At 39.1% G+C, this 18217-nt stretch overlaps 1 protein-coding gene across 2 annotated transcripts in view; it reads right to left on the bottom strand.

Annotated features, from left to right (window-relative positions):
- GUF1 (GTP binding elongation factor GUF1) overlaps positions 1 to 18217 on the bottom strand; it is a 328054-nt gene that overhangs the window by 93929 nt on the left and 215908 nt on the right. For both annotated transcript variants that reach the window (XM_085642161.1, XM_085642162.1), the window contains exons 14-15: positions 15017 to 15150; positions 14741 to 14842 (exon numbers count right to left, since the gene is read on the bottom strand). In XM_085642161.1, the coding sequence (XP_085498287.1) occupies positions 14741 to 14842; positions 15017 to 15150 (236 nt within the window). The remainder of the gene's footprint in view (positions 1 to 14740; positions 14843 to 15016; positions 15151 to 18217) is intronic.

The raw sequence follows: 18217 nt of genomic DNA, 5'->3' as shown, positions 1-18217 counted from the left end.
TTTTAAAAATCACTCTCAGTGCGAGAGACAAAATGGCGGCCGCCGCTTCCTGGTTTCGGCCGATTCGAATGTTTACTAAGATCTAAGAGCCAATCAGAATCGCGCTCGCGCACGCCACCGTACGCTTACCGTAAGCTGGCTCAGATATATATATTGATTTAAAGGCTATTTTCTCAGAATCTACTGAACAGATTTACACCAAACCTACAAAAGGCACTTCCTTGACCTAGGGACTACCTCTCTGCCAAATTTTGAGTAATTCTGTTCAGCCGTTCGGGCTGTAGCTCGTTCTAAAGGTCCTATGGAAAAATGCATGGGAAAAACGCGTTTTGGGACCCCCCTTTTATCTCAGCCCCCGCTTGACGGATCCCCCCGAGACTTTCAGGGTAGGAGCGGAGCGTAGCGCCCCACCTATTTTGAAAAATTTGCGAGGATTCGTCGACCGGCGCCAAAGTTATTCAAAATAGAATGTTGAGGTTTTCCTATGGAAACGTGGTCCTAACTACAACTACCTACTGGCTATCGCCGGTAGGAGAGATAGATAGATAGATAGATAGATAGATATCTATATCTATATCTATATCTATATCTATATCTATATCTATATCTATATCTATATATATATATATATATATATATATATATATATAATCCCTTTGCGGCGCCGGCGCTCTATTTTTAGCGTGGTGCAAGGTCCATACGACAGGATCCAGTCGTTAATTATGCAAAAAGTGGGTTTCAAGTCCTCTGGTTTTCGGACTAGAAAAGGATTGCACTCACTCGTAGTAGTTAAATGGGAAGGTTTTTATTCTTGCCAATAAACCCAACGCGTTTCACCTCTTCACGGAGGCTTGATCACGGGATGTGGTTACATTGTATGTCTGTCTTTTATGTTTAACATACTAGCATTTCCTGTTAAGTAAACAGTTGCATTGTGGTAAGTGTAGTTTTATATACAGTGAGAAATTATTTGAAACAGTGCTCAAAAAATGAATTTATAATTTAGTACAATTTGTACTTAAGCGGATTCATGATAAAACTATGTTTGTTCATGATGCTCAGAGTTTTTAAAGTTTTTTAATCAGTTTCCTGCTCCCTGGTGAGCATGGATTTTCTCATCCCTTCGGCTTTCATTATTACTTTTTAATGATGAGAGTGATGATTTATTGCAGTTCTATACTCTCCAGTGAGTATTATTTGCAGTTCAACGAGATTTTCAGAGTGCGGGGTGAAGGTCATGCAGTCGCACTTAATTGTGGTTCTCAACACAACTGACTGTTGCTGTTCTTGTTGTCAGACGAGGATTTGTTTGAGATGAGATGTCTTATTTATAAATGAGTGTATAATTCTTCATTTTGATTAAGGCCTCTCGGGTCTAAAGTTCTGAACATGAGGATGTGTTTTGATTCTTTTTGGCGTAGTTTTTTAACACGATCGCCTCCTCTTTCAGAAATGGGTATTTGTTCCAGGACCCAAAATCTTATTGTCTCCCAGTCGCTGTTATGATTTTTTTCCATGTGTTTGGCGACTGTGTTGGTACGGTCTTTGTGAATTATTGCACGCATGTGTTCCAAAATGCGTTTTTTGGCTTCAAATATGGTACTACCAATATATCGTTTTTGGCATGGGCATTCGATCATATAAATCACATAGGAGCTTTTGCACGTTAAATGTTGCCTTATCTTCCATGTTTTGCCATTTTGAATTTGCACTTCTTTCAGCGGTGTTGCTATTTTGCAAATTTTACATTGTTTGCACGGCCAAAATCCCTCTCTCTGTAGCCATGTTAGTTTCTTGGTATTTTGGAAGTGGCTGTGGACTAGTTGGTCCCCGATGTTTTTTGATCTCCTATAGGTGATTTCTGGGTGGTTTCCTATGATCTCTGCCAGTGTGGTATCCATGCGTAAGATGCCCCAGTGTTTCCTGATGATCTTATTCAGTGTTTTGTTTTCTGCACTGTATGATGTTATTAGTCTGATTTTTTCGTCAGTTTCCTTTGCTTTTGTTTGATGAAGTATCATTTTCCTGTCTAGATTCAAAACTCTATCTAGACATTTTGTTACCACTTTTTTGGGGTATTGGCGTGACACAAAGCGACTGCTGGTGATATTACTGTTTTTAGTGAAGTCTTGTGTTTTGGAACAGTTCCGTCTCAGTCTCAAAAATTCCCCATATGGGATACTCCATTTGAGATTAGTGTCATGAAAGCTTTGCCCGTGTAGTATGGCGTTTGTCGCTGTACTTTTTCTGTGCAGGGTGGTTTCAATCTTGTTGTTTTCTATATAGATCTCAATGTCCAGAAATGTTATTTTTTTCTCACTTATTTCATAGGTGAATTTGAGATTCATTGGAGAGTTGTTCAGTATCTCAAAGTAATTTGCAAAATCTTCCTTTGTACCATTCCAGATAATTATGAGATCGTCAATGAATCTCAGCCAGGAAACAATTTTGGTTCTCCATTCGTAGTTTCGTGTGTTCCATGCTATGTGTTTTTCAAACCAGCCCATCGTTAAATTCGCATAGTTTGGTGAAAACGAAAAGCCCATGGCGCATCCCTGGATTTGTTTGTATAGCTGTTTGTTAAACAGAAAGAAGTTGTTATTGATGCATAGTGAGATCATTTCATTGAGCATTTCGTTGTGTTCTCTATATTTGATGTTCCTTTTGCCTAGATAGTATTTGCAGGCAGACGTGCCTATGGAGTGTTCGATGTTAGTATATAGCGACGTTACATCCATTGTAATTAATTTGTAATCTGATTGCCATTTTATATTCTCCAATTTTTGGAGTAGATCCGTTGTGTCTTTTAAGTAGGATGGTAATTCTTTTACTAGAGGTGACAGGAAGTAATCAATATAATTGGAAATGGGTTCCAATAAGGAATTATTTGCAGAAACGATTGGTCTCCCCGGCGGTTTTTCCTTATTCTTATGGATCTTTGGTAAGCAATAGAATGTCGGTAACGTAGGATGTTTTTTGTCCAGATATTTTTGTTCATCTTTGTCGATAAGACCCATCTCATGCCAGGTTTGAAGTGATTTGTTCAGGCTGTTCTGTAACTCCGTTGTTGGGTCTTCCTTCAGACGTATGTAGCATTTCGTGTCTGACAGTTGCCTCTGGACTTCCTCCACATATTCAGTTTTGTTCATGATAACGATGTTGCCGCCTTTGTCTGCCGGTTTAATTTCGATTAGTTGATCATTTTGTAGGTCTTTTAGTATTTCCTTTTGTTGTGTGTTGAGATTATTTTTGAGTGTGTTGGGTGTCAGTTTATAGAGTTCTTCCACTACAGTCTCATGGAAGAGATCTATTCTGTTTCCAGGTGGTAGAATCGGATTGAATTTGGATTTTTGTTTTAGTCCGCTTTCACCTGCTCCTGCCTTAGGTAAGGCTTGATGTAGATTGATTAGGGCTTCTCTTTCACCCAACACACTCAAAAATAATCTCAACACACAACAAAAGGAAATACTAAAAGACCTACAAAATGATCAACTAATCGAAATTAAACCGGCAGACAAAGGCGGCAACATCGTTATCATGAACAAAACTGAATATGTGGAGGAAGTCCAGAGGCAACTGTCAGACACGAAATGCTACATACGTCTGAAGGAAGACCCAACAACGGAGTTACAGAACAGCCTGAACAAATCACTTCAAACCTGGCATGAGATGGGTCTTATCGACAAAGATGAACAAAAATATCTGGACAAAAAACATCCTACGTTACCGACATTCTATTGCTTACCAAAGATCCATAAGAATAAGGAAAAACCGCCGGGGAGACCAATCGTTTCTGCAAATAATTCCTTATTGGAACCCATTTCCAATTATATTGATTACTTCCTGTCACCTCTAGTAAAAGAATTACCATCCTACTTAAAAGACACAACGGATCTACTCCAAAAATTGGAGAATATAAAATGGCAATCAGATTACAAATTAATTACAATGGATGTAACGTCGCTATATACTAACATCGAACACTCCATAGGCACGTCTGCCTGCAAATACTATCTAGGCAAAAGGAACATCAAATATAGAGAACACAACGAAATGCTCAATGAAATGATCTCACTATGCATCAATAACAACTTCTTTCTGTTTAACAAACAGCTATACAAACAAATCCAGGGATGCGCCATGGGCTTTTCGTTTTCACCAAACTATGCGAATTTAACGATGGGCTGGTTTGAAAAACACATAGCATGGAACACACGAAACTACGAATGGAGAACCAAAATTGTTTCCTGGCTGAGATTCATTGACGATCTCATAATTATCTGGAATGGTACAAAGGAAGATTTTGCAAATTACTTTGAGATACTGAACAACTCTCCAATGAATCTCAAATTCACCTATGAAATAAGTGAGAAAAAAATAACATTTCTGGACATTGAGATCTATATAGAAAACAACAAGATTGAAACCACCCTGCACAGAAAAAGTACAGCGACAAACGCCATACTACACGGGCAAAGCTTTCATGACACTAATCTCAAATGGAGTATCCCATATGGGGAATTTTTGAGACTGAGACGGAACTGTTCCAAAACACAAGACTTCACTAAAAACAGTAATATCACCAGCAGTCGCTTTGTGTCACGCCAATACCCCAAAAAAGTGGTAACAAAATGTCTAGATAGAGTTTTGAATCTAGACAGGAAAATGATACTTCATCAAACAAAAGCAAAGGAAACTGACGAAAAAATCAGACTAATAACATCATACAGTGCAGAAAACAAAACACTGAATAAGATCATCAGGAAACACTGGGGCATCTTATGCATGGATACCACACTGGCAGAGATCATAGGAAACCACCCAGAAATCACCTATAGGAGATCAAAAAACATCGGGGACCAACTAGTCCACAGCCACTTCCAAAATACCAAGAAACTAACATGGCTACAGAGAGAGGGATTTTGGCCGTGCAAACAATGTAAAATTTGCAAAATAGCAACACCGCTGAAAGAAGTGCAAATTCAAAATGGCAAAACATGGAAGATAAGGCAACATTTAACGTGCAAAAGCTCCTATGTGATTTATATGATCGAATGCCCATGCCAAAAACGATATATTGGTAGTACCATATTTGAAGCCAAAAAACGCATTTTGGAACACATGCGTGCAATAATTCACAAAGACCGTACCAACACAGTCGCCAAACACATGGAAAAAAATCATAACAGCGACTGGGAGACAATAAGATTTTGGGTCCTGGAACAAATACCCATTTCTGAAAGAGGAGGCGATCGTGTTAAAAAACTACGCCAAAAAGAATCAAAACACATCCTCATGTTCAGAACTTTAGACCCGAGAGGCCTTAATCAAAATGAAGAATTATACACTCATTTATAAATAAGACATCTCATCTCAAACAAATCCTCGTCTGACAACAAGAACAGCAACAGTCAGTTGTGTTGAGAACCACAATTAAGTGCGACTGCATGACCTTCACCCCGCACTCTGAAAATCTCGTTGAACTGCAAATAATACTCACTGGAGAGTATAGAACTGCAATAAATCATCACTCTCATCATTAAAAAGTAATAATGAAAGCCGAAGGGATGAGAAAATCCATGCTCACCAGGGAGCAGGAAACTGATTAAAAAACTTTAAAAACTCTGAGCATCATGAACAAACATCGTTTTATCATGAATCCGCTTAAGTACAAATTGTACTAAATTATAAATTCATTTTTTGAGCACTGTTTCAAATAATTTCTCACTGTATATAAAACTACACTTACCACAATGCAACTGTTTACTTAACAGGAAATGCTAGTATGTTAAACATAAAAGACAGACATACAATGTAACCACATCCCGTGATCAAGCCTCCGTGAAGAGGTGAAACGCGTTGGGTTTATTGGCAAGAATAAAAACCTTCCCATTTAACTACTACGAGTGAGTGCAATCCTTTTCTAGTCCGAAAACCAGAGGACTTGAAACCCACTTTTTGTATATATATATATATATATATATATATATATATATATATATATATATATATATATATATATATATATATATATATATATATATATATATATATATATATATATATATTCATTCACAGAAAAATCATAGGTTTCAGGGTGTTATAGTTAGCTGGCCATTTCACTCGTACAAAACCATAGAAATTCCTCCGTTATAGTTAGTTCTGCTAACTATAACTCGCGCGCCCACAATGCACTGCTGATGATGTCATATATTGCATCATTCATGACATGGTCAGTGACATCACTGACGACTTCACTGATGACATCTCAAATGACATCACTGATGACATCATTCAGTGAATGTGGTTTAGTTTGAAATTTAAATATGTATTATATATATACCAATCTGTATTGAAGATTGAGTGGATATATAACTGCCTGGATGGAGGATTTAGTAGCTGTCTGACTGTCTGTTTAAATGAGTAATTTAAAGTGTTTCAGTCACCCAAACAACTGTTTCCACATGCACTCTTAAACCTATACACCTAATCAGTCAACCCTTCACACATCTATGCAGAGAGTTACACACACCCCATCCAACCACACACAAACTCAGTGTCCCATACAAATACTCACCCAACTAATCAATAACTAATATACACACTCATGTAGTTAGTGAACAACTGATGCAGCATGTTATACAACAACAGAGACAGTGATGCACACATTCACATAGTTTAGTTACTAATCCATGTATTAAGTGATGTCATTTGAGATGTCATCAGTGATGTCATCAGTGATGTCACTGACCATGTCATGAATGGTGCAATATGTGACATCATCAGCAGTGCATTGCGGGCGCGCGAGTTATAGTTAGCAGAACTAACTATAACGGAGGAATTTCTATGGTTTTGTACGAGTGAAATGGCCAGCTAACTGTAATACCCCTGAAACCTATGTTTTTTTCTGTGAATTTCTAAGGTTTTTTAACTGCTAGTTTCTAACGATAACGTCTCTGAAACCTATGTTTTTTCCAGTGAATTTCAAAGCTTTTTTAAATACTAATTTCTAACTAGAACGTCTCTGAAACCGAAGGTTTATGTCAGTGAATATATATATATATATATAAACATACATATATACACATATATATAATCTGCATATACATATAAATACAAATATAAATGCATGCATACATATACATATATGCATACATATGCATGTTATGTACATGAAAGTTAAACACTAATACAAGCAAAGCTAAAAAGCCACCTAATTACAAACAGAATTGCTTTAACTTAAACGAGCGCGAGACCTATGGCATTTTCAATGCTTGTTTACTTTGGTTCCATCAAGAAGGCATTCAGATGTGTCACACATTTGCCATAAATTCTGAATGTTAGCACTCTAGTTGCTCATTAGATCACTGTAGTAAAGCTACTGCTCACCAGGTAAGTCTGCTGCTGGTATTCAAAGTGCATGTTTCAGTCTGCAAGTCAGAATTATTTAATGAAATAGAAGAGGATTTGAGAAGTCAAAATGTGCCCTAATTTTTCTTTCTGCAGCACTAATCATAATTTCTATGGCAAAATGAACTCCCTCATTTTGTTCCTTTGCAAATTAAATGTTTTAAGTGTTACCACTTTATTCCAATCAAGATGGATTCAGGTGTGCCATACTTTTGTCATAAGTAAGACTGTTAGCACTCTAGTTGTTCTTTATAACACTCTGGGACATTCTGTCATTGGGCTATACTTGGGCTACGTCTGGGTGATATTTGTGCTACATTTGGTCTCTTTTGTTTCTGGTGGCCATCTTGTGAGACTTATTTGTTATGAAGTTTCCTAATTTCCTCATTTACTACAGTCTCCTCAGTAGGAAATACTTTTAGTTTTTTACTTTGATTCCATCAAGATGGCATTCAGATGTATCACACATTTGCCTTAAATTCAGAATGTTAGCACTCTAGTTGCTTATTAGATCACTGTAGTAAAGCTACTGCTCACCAGGGAAGTCTGCTGCTGGTATTGAAAGTGCATGTTTCAGTCTGCATGTCAGAAGTTTATAATGAAATAGAAGAGGATTTGAGAAGTCACTCAAAATTGCCCTCATTTTTCTTTTTTTAGAACTAATCAATTTCTATTGCAAAATGAACCCCCTCATTGTGTTCCTTTTAAATTAAACTACTCACTCTCTACTACTCACTTGCTACTACACTCTACTACTCACTACTACTCTCTACCACTCACTCTCTGCTACTCAACTACTCACTCTCTACTACTCACTCTACTACTCTCTACTACTCACTCACTACTACTCTCTCTCTACTACTCTCTCTCTACTACTCACTCTACTATTCACTCTCTACTATTCACTCTATACTACTTGCTCGCTACTACTCGCTCTCTACTACTCTTTACTGCTCACTCTCTACTACTCACTCTCTACTACTCACTCTCTACTACCCACTCTCTACTACCCACTCTCTACTACCCACTCTCTACTACTCTACTACTCTCTCTACTACTCACTCTCTACTAATCTCTACTACTCACTCTACTACTCTCTACTACTCTCTACCACTCACTCTCTACTACTCTCTACCACTCACTCTCTACTACTCTCCACTACTCTCTCCCTACTACTCACTCTCTACTCCTCTCCACTACTAACTCTCTACTACTCTCTACTACTCACTACCACTCACTCTACTACTCTCTGCCATTCACTCTCTACTACTCACTCTACTACTCACTCTACTACTCACTCACTACTACTCACTCTCTACTACTCATTCTACTACTCACTCTCTACTGCTCTCTACTACTCACTCTCTACTACTCTCTAGTACTCACTCTACCACTCACTCTACTACTCACTCTCTACTACTCACTCTCTACTACTCTCTTTACTACTCACTCTCTACCACTCACTCTCTACTACACACTCTCTACTACTTGCTCTCTACTACTCACTCTCTACTACTCTCTACTACTCATTCTCTACTACTCTACTACTCCCTCTCTACTACTCACTTTCTGATACTCTCTACTACTCACTCTCTACTACTCTCTCTCTACTACTCTCTCTACTACTCTCTCTCTATTACTCTCTACTACTCACTCTACTACTCACTCTCTACTAATCTACTACTCTCACTCTGCTACTCACTCTCTACTACTCACTCTTTACTACTCACTCTACTACTCACTCTCTACTACTCACTCTTTACTACTCACTCTACTACTCACTCTCTACTACTCACTCTACTACTCACTCTACTACTCTCTGCTACTCTCTCTACTACTACTCACTCTCTACTCTCTATTACTCATCCTCTACTCTCTACCTCTCTCTCTACCTCGCTCTACATTCACACATATATATGCATATATATGCATAAATATTTATATATATGTATGTGGATATATATACATGCATATATAAACATATATATAATCTGCATATCTATATAAATAGAATATAAATGCATGCATACATATACATATATGCATACATATGCATGTTATGTACAAGAAAGTTTGAAAAACACTAATTAAAGCAAAGCTAAAAAGCCACCTAATTACAAACAGAATTGCTTTAACATAAACCAGGGCGAGACCTATTGCATTTTCTATGCTTGTTTACTTTGGTTCCATCAAGAAGGCATTCAGATGTGTCACACATTTGCCATAAATTCTATTCTGAATGTTAGCACTCTAGTTGCTCATTAGATCACTGTAGTAAAGCTACTGCTCACCAGGTAAGTCTGCTGCTGGTATTGAAAGTGCATGTTTCAGTCTGCATGTCAGAATATTTTAATGAAATAGAAGAGGATTTGAGAAGTCAAAATGTGCCCTAATTTTTCTTTCTGCAGCACTAATCATAATTTCTATAGCAAAACTAACACCCTCATTTTGTTCCTTTGCAAATTAAATGTTTTAAGTGTTACCACTTTATTTCAATCAAGATGGCTTCAGGAGTGCCATACGTTTGTCATAAGTAAGACTGTTAGCGCTCTAGTTGTTCTTTAGAACACTCTGGGACATTCTGTCATTGGGCTATACTTGGGCTACATTTGGGTGATATTTGTGCTACATTTGGGCTCTTTTGTCTCTGGTGGCCATCTTGGGAGACTTATTTGTTATGAAGTTTCCTAATTTCCTCATTTACTAAAGTCTCCTCAGTAGGAAATACTTTCAGTTTTTTACTTTGATTCCATCAAGAAGGCATTCAGATGTGTCACACATTTGCCATCAATTCAGAATGTTAGCATTTTAGTTGCTTATTAGATCACTGTAGTAAAGCTACTGCTCACCAGGGAAGTCTGCTGCTGGTATTGAAAGTGCATGTTTCAGTCTGCATGTCAGAATTTTTTAATGAAATAGAAGAGGATTTGAGAAGTCACTCAAAATGTGCCCTAATTTTTCTTTCTGCAGCACTAATCATACTTTCTTTGGCAAAATGAACCCCCTAATTTTGTTCCTTTTTAAATAAAATGTTTTAAGATTTACCACTTTATTTCAATGAAGATGGCTTCAGGTGTGCCATACGTTTGTCATAAGTAGTACTGTTAGCGCTCTAGTTGTTCTATAGACGACTCTGGGAAGCTGCAGTAGAACAGAAAGGAATCAACTGACAGTCTCTGCCCTTGTTGGATGTACATGTTTTACTGAGAATGTCAGACTTCATTCTCACATGACTGAGAAAGATAATGTGAATTTACAGAAAATTTGCTCTCAGTTTAGCTTATAGATCACTTTCCAAACCTCTGTGGGAAAAGCATGAGAAAATAGTTTTCTCTCAAACATGATTCATGATATCACCGCAGAAGGCTTTTTCACATGGTAAAATCACCTTAGAACACACCACAATTCCTAAAATGATTATGGTAGCATCCACAAACGATTTATAATGTAACTAAAGTCTTAAAACCTTCTATTAACTGCAAAGCTTTTTAATGAGGTGTTATCGTGTATATTGGTCCCACGATGGCTGCCAACACTTCTTGGATGAAGTGCTGACAGCCAATCAGATCTCACAATGAGATGAGTGGTTAGGCTCCACCCAGATATATCTATCTTTTTTTCCTTTAATATCTAAAAAACTACTGAACAGATTTACACCATTTAACCAAAAGGGACGAGTGTGAACCAAGGTCTACCTTTCTGCCAAATTTGGTGTAATTCCGTTCAGCAGTTCGGGCCGTAGCTGCGACTAACGGTCCCTATGGAAAATTGCATGGGAAAAACACGTTTTGGGACCCCCTTTTTTCTCAGCCCCCGCTTGACGAATCACCCCAAGACTTTCAGGATAGGAGCGGACCGGAGCGGGCCACGAGTTTTAAAAATTTCGCGAAGACTCGTCAACCGGTGCCAACGTTATTCTAAATAGAATGTTGCAGATTTCCTATGGATAATAGGTCCTAACTATAACTACCCACTGGCGACCGCCAGTAGGTAAAATAAAATAAAAAAAATATATATATATATGTCACTCGACTTACGTAAAAGATACATGAGACTTTTTGAATAAAATCAAGAATATACAATGGGGAGCTGACATGAGGTTCATAACTCTAGATATAGAGTCATTGTATACATGTATCGATCACCAAACAGGACTTGCGGCGATCAAACATTTCCTAGCTATGAGGCCTGCAGAATGTTACGAACACAACAAAACTATCATGGAATGCATAGCATGGAGCCTCAACAACAACTACTTCATGTTTGGAAATGAATTGTATAAACAACTGAGGGGCATGGCTATGGGGTACTGCTTCTCCTCCAGCTACGCCTGCCTCACGGTGGGCTGGTAGGAGGAGCAGGCCCTCAGGTCAACACATTCAGTAATGTATACCAAGCATGTGAAGCATTGGCTTCGGTATAAAGATGTTTTTTATTGTTTGGCAGGGCAATGAGGAAACTGCCACTCTGTTCATAAACAACATCAACAACAATTCTGCCAACTTAAGATTCACCTCATACATCAGCGAAAAGAGTGTTGATTTTCTAGATGTGAGAGTATACATTAATGAAGGACACATTACAACCACTCTATATAGAAAAACAACAGCTGGAAACTCGATGCTCCATGCGTCTAGTGCTCACCCCAAACACTTAGTACGGAGTATACCCTATGGGGAACTCCTTAGAATAAAAAGAATATGTAGTACCACAGAAGATCAGGAGATGTGCACACAAGAAGCATTAATGAGGTTCAGACAGACAGGATATAGTACATCAATCCTCAATGAGGCAGTGGCCAAAGTGGCCCTCAAACCAAGAGAATCCCTGCTAGAGCCAAAACCCAAAAACATAGACCAGATACAAGAAGTCAATGCGCCGAGACTCATCCTCACTTTCAACCAACAAGAAAGACAAATAAGGTCAATTAATGAACGAAATTGGCCTATAGTTCTCACAGATGCAGTTTTGACTCCTGATCTCTTAGACAATTCCACCATCACTTGCAGAAAGGGAATTTTAATGAGATCCCAAATTGTCAGAAGTAGCCCTGAAATCCATAAGAAAAATAGAACATGGTTACAGCCACGACATGGGTTTTACAAATGCTCTACATGATGAGCATGTAGATTCGGGGAAAACACCACAAAATATATGACTCCATTCAGTCCCACTGAAATTAAGATCAAAGGCAGCTACAATTTTAAGACTGAGTACGCTGTGTACGTTCTGACATGCACCTGTGGCCAACGATATGTGGGAAGTACAAAGCTACAAGTGCATGTCAGAATCCTACAACATCTGCGAGCAATCGTCAATAACGACACAGCGTACCCAGTAGCCAGGCACTTCAAGTTGACATATGGCAATGACCTGAAGTGCCTAAAATATTATGTGATTGCGGCAATCCCAAACCCCCGTAGAGGGGGCAATAGGGAACGATCACTATGTCAACTAGAGTCCAAAATTATCTTAGCGCTAGACAGTAGACACAGCCCAGAGGGCTGAACAATACAGAGTACTTACATAATATTCTGTAAGGCACCCTATATGAAGAAAAAACATGCACTTTCAGATCCTCAGCTGCAAACCCTCTTTTTATTTTTTTTAAAGTCAACATATATTCTATAAATTGTATTCATGCACGAATATAATATTATAGCATTTAGACTTTAAAGTTTGGAAAAGGCGGCTGCCCTATTCAAACAATAACAATTTTTCTTTTCACTTTAATCAGCACTATATGCATAAGTTATCCGTGCTCCAACATGTTTACAAAATGCGAGTTTTGCACAGACGACTAAGGTGAAATTTATATCCAATTCTCTTTTAATTGCAGGTATACACATTATATATATATATATATCTTTATTTATATATATTTTTTATCATGAAATGAATGACATAATATTTAATTATATATGTGAATATTTGTTTACTATATGTAACATGATAATGCTGAACTGTAACATTAATTAATAAACGCACTTTATAAAATGAGTCAAGAATGTTGGACATGCCCGACCAAAAATAGTCAATAGCAAAGCAAATATGCATCATGAACAGAGCACGTTAATTGTAAAAACAGACTATGAGGAATCAAGCCATGTAGTATGTTTTTCATGTCGATTTTGATCACATGACACGGGGGAAAGTAAAAAACAAAAGTATAAAAACAGTAGGCGGACTGGGTTTCCACATGTGAACAAGGACACCCTGTTGTCCGAAATGCGTCATAAAGCTAAAATAATAAAGACCTGAATTTGCCACTGGAGTCCGTGACTCTTCGCTGGCTGGGAAGTGGGGAGAGCCAAAAACTTGTTCGATATAAATATATATATATAAAATACTTACCTGGAAAATAAATTTTCGTGGTAAAGGCATGCGTGGCAAAGATATTCGTGGTAAAGCCATACATGGTAAAGATGCATGTGCTGTAATTAACGTGTTGTAAAGGGGCATGCCTGGTAAAGGTATGAGTGATTTTGTCATACAGCCATACCAAGGCAGATATGCCGTCCACCATATTACAAGTGCCCTAAGCTATAATGGACTTTTAGTATAGCAGAAAGGATATCCACCACATTTGAGACAGAGGATCCAGTCTGGCAAAGTCTAAATAAGGCCCTTAGTATTTACATTATGAAAAATGTCTAATTGTGTCAATAGTCTGCAGACTATATTTTGAGACCAGGGCCACGTGTTACCTTAGTGTCCATAAGCCCAATTATGCTATTCACTCTGTATTTTTTTCAGGTATACCTCAAAGAACATTTCCAAGGTTTTGTGTGAAAGAAAAGCTTATGCATACCAGGGTACTGACCGTTATCAGTTCATCATACTGATGGCTTGCTCTTTCTTAACAATTTAAAGTTTGTATGTGCCAGTATATGGGGTTCAGAGCCACCTTAGCTCCAGATTACTGTTAGGCCAAGCGAGACAGGAGCAGCCAATTTTGAATGGATAACTTTGCTGCAGCCGGCAGGTCCTGGTGGCGATATTGTCCATTGTGTCTCCTGTCTGTTCTGTTGGGCCAGTCAACATCTCACATAATACTCAGCATCCACATCCTCTTTCTCTGAATAGAAAAATAATTTTATGGAATGTACTGAAGTAATAATGTTGTTTTTGATCGCATGGTTTGCCCCTTATCGTCATGGAAGAGTAGATATAGGTGTGCTAAAAGAGAGCAGCCGAGGAGGAGGTGTAACAGTCTAGTGGCTATAAAACAGGCAGACTTCGAATATCTAGGACCATAGGTCCTTTGTTATATGCTGCTGTCTCCCAACTGCAATTGCATTCTCATTATAGTCTGTGTTGACATACTCACTTATGCACAATTGTAGTAAGCTCCTCCACTGAGCGACCGTTTAGAAGAATCTCCATTTTAACCAGTTCAGCTGGCTCATATCCAGCCTCTTCATAATCGAAGCTGGAATAAAAAGAATGGGTTGAGACAGGAAAATAGACGCACCACCAATGCTCGGAAATGTGTTTAATAAAGAGTTTAATTTGTAATCAGTTTGGCCTCCAGCCGTGCAAATTTGGTGGAAGAAGATATTGAAACGTATAAACATGCTTATCATTTGCTACTAGAATATTTTACCTGGCATAGCCGGAAGACAGAGATTTCAAACTGTCATAAAAATCCACCACGATTTCGTTCAATGGGAATAGATACTTCAACATAACTCTGTGATCATCAATGTAAACCATGCTCTTCTGGACTGCCCTTCGTCCCTAAGAACACATAATACAAAATGGCTAATATTTGTTATGTAATTCTTACTACGACAGTTAGAAAATGAAATGGGCTCAAATCCAAACATATTAGTCGTGTTTTCCCAAGTATTAAATGCTGGGCCAATGAAATTATGCATTTCTGTGATCATTATGAATAATCTGCAGTGGGTATGGCACATGAACCATTAGTTTAAGCATTCTTCAAATTTCAGCCAAAATTGTTTTCTTTTTTTAAATTTCTAGACAAAATTATTAATCGCTTCAAATTTCAATGGATGGGAAAATCAAATGCAGCACTCTACTCTGTGAAGAGTTCACCTGCGCACATTCTACATGATGTCTTCAGATAGCTGCACATTCTCAAACAACCAAACCAATCCACAGCTAATGTATTTATGTCTGACAGTAACCCTGAAGTACTATCTATCTATCTATCGATCTATCTATCTATCTATCTATCTATATATATATATAACCTACTGCCGGTCGCAAGCAGGTAGTTGTTGTTAAGACCATGTTTCTAAAGAAAAAGTGTTTTTTTACTTGCCTGTAACTTTGGCACCATTTGACAAATCTTCACACAATTTTCCCCAAACAGTGTCAAGCTGGGGTTATGTGTGTATGGAAAGTTGTGGGGCGAACTGTCAAGTGGGAGGGAAGAAAAAGGGGGGTAAAAAAAAAGTGCATTTCCCATGTTAATTCCCTTAGAGTCTTTATGGAATAACTCTTTTTTATTTAGTTTTACAAGTTTCACAGCAACAAGATATAATAGACCTGTGCATTATAATCAAGAGATAATTTAGCATTGGTAGTTTTAGAGACTCAGCTATATGCCCACAACTTGGAGGCCTAATCACCCAAGGTCTGTACTGATATCTCAAGCACTTGGCCAAGTCATGTGAAATGAAGAGAAAGAGAAGTTCAGTCAGATGAACTCACTGACACTTAGAGAGAACTGAAACAAAAACGGTTACATAAGATCCCTAGAAGAAAACCTTCCCCCTCCCCACCCTCCCTCCCCTCTCTCCTCCGCACCCTGGTACTGTTCCATCCATACGCTCGTAGGGGCATCCATGTGTTCGCTATTTCAAAACCCTCATGCTGGGAAGCTTCTGTAAGGCACAGGATTTTCAGGGGCCTAGGGCAAGTCACTTCTCTAAAATCTTTGCTAAGTATAGCAATAAAGGGCTTCCATAAGTGAGGATAATCATTTGCTTTATTCTCCGCTATCATAGAGAGTCGCTCCACACCTAATACCGTCCATAGTCGTCTCAACCAAGCTGAATGGTCAGGGACTCTATCCGAACCCAAGTGGGCCAGTAACTCTGTTCGCGTAGTATTCAGGATAAGGGCTATTTGCCTTCCTCGCATAGAGCGCAAGGGGAATGTTAAGAGTGTTGGGGAGTCCTAAGAGAATGTAGGCAGGGAAGCGTGGGATATCAGTGTTGAAAGCATCATTAATGTCTTGGAGTATCATGTCCCAGTATCTCACTAATTTAGGGCAGTGCCATAGCAGGTGCACTAGTGATCCTGTCTGTCCACACCCTCGCCAACAGTAGGCTGTACGCTCTTTATTCCATTAATTTAATATGACCGGCGTTAGATGCCAATATGTGGCCACCTTGTACGCTACCTCCGTGCACAGGATGTCGTGTGCTGTGTGATGGGACCTAAAAAATATATCCTGCCACTCCTCTGTGTGGGTTTGTCCTAGTTCCGCTTCCCATCTAAGTTGACCCTTAGTTTTCGTGTAAGTAGAATCCAATGAGAGGAATGTGTATAATTCTGAAATAAGGGGTTGATCATTCTCCTTAGTGCTGAGCCATTTTTCAAATTTTCTTAGACATCGGGAGGCCCCTGGTTTCATCTCTGACGAGGTTACCCAATGCTTTATTTGGCTATATATAAAGTAATCAAGGAGGGGAGCCAATAGTCTCTTCTAAGCTGGTCGAAATGAATGATTCCATTCCGGTCAAATAGGGAACCGACCCTCTTGCAGCCCTGCTCATGCCATATTTACAGCTTCGCCGATTTGCACGCCGGAGGGAAGTCTGGACTATCCACCAGGGAATGATGTGAGACCGAATCGGAACGCTGTGGTGTCCCAGACCCTCAGTTGTTGCTGTCACAGGGGAGGAGTAAAGTCCCAGGCCCTGTGTTTGCGTGGACGCCAGATCTCACGCCATATGTTGATTCCTGCAATAGTTTGGTCCATAAATAGCCAGTGCTTCTCTGAAATGGGGCGATTCCATTCCAGAATGAAGCGTAATTGTGATGCCTGAAAGTATCGTGAGATGACTCGGACCCCCATTCCCCCATCAGCCTTGGGTTTTGTAATTTGAGTGAAGCTAAGTTGCGGTTGTTTCCTCCCCCAGATAAAGCGGTTGCTCAAGGAGTGGGCCACAATTAACTTTTAATATTTTAGCCGGGGTGCGTGCTAACAAGATCCCCAAATATGTTATGTGGTCGCTAGCCAATAAAAAGGGAATTGCCTAGCGAGCGCCTCCGCGTTGGTAGGGTTCGTAGATAAATTGGGTATCTGTGACTTATGCAGGTTTACTTTGAATCCAGATACCTCTCTGAAGCGTGTGAATTCGCTGACCAAAGCCGGAAGCGAGGTTGCGGGGTTTGTCAGGAAAGTATCAAATCATCAGCGTATAGGCTGATAGTATGCGTATCAGCCCCTAATCGGATCCCAGTTATCAATACGTTTCTTACTCTCTGGGCCATTGGCTCCATATAGAAAGCAAATAATAGAGGGGAGAGTGGACACCCCTGTTGCGTCGCTCTACCCATAGGGAAGGGTCTGGAGGAGAATCCGTTGACCCGGACTGAAGCCCTTGCTGTTTTATATATACAGTCGACCCAACCGAGAAATCTGTCCCCAAATCCGAAGTGTCGAAGCGTCTCCATCAGGAAGGGCCAGTGTACCCTATCGAAGGCCTTCTCTGCGTCTATTGACAGCAGGAGGGCCTCCTTGCGAGAGCAGTCAATGAGGTCGGTAAGGTGTATAAGGCACTTGGTGTTATCCCCACACTGTCTTGTTGGTATAAAGCCGGCTTGG

The sequence above is a fragment of the Triturus cristatus genome, chromosome 2_2, assembly GCF_964204655.1.
Source record: "Triturus cristatus chromosome 2_2, aTriCri1.1, whole genome shotgun sequence".
Classification (NCBI taxonomy): domain Eukaryota; kingdom Metazoa; phylum Chordata; class Amphibia; order Caudata; family Salamandridae; genus Triturus; species Triturus cristatus.
Note: the sequence above shows the minus strand (reverse complement) of the source record. Positions and strands in the feature narration are given on the sequence as shown.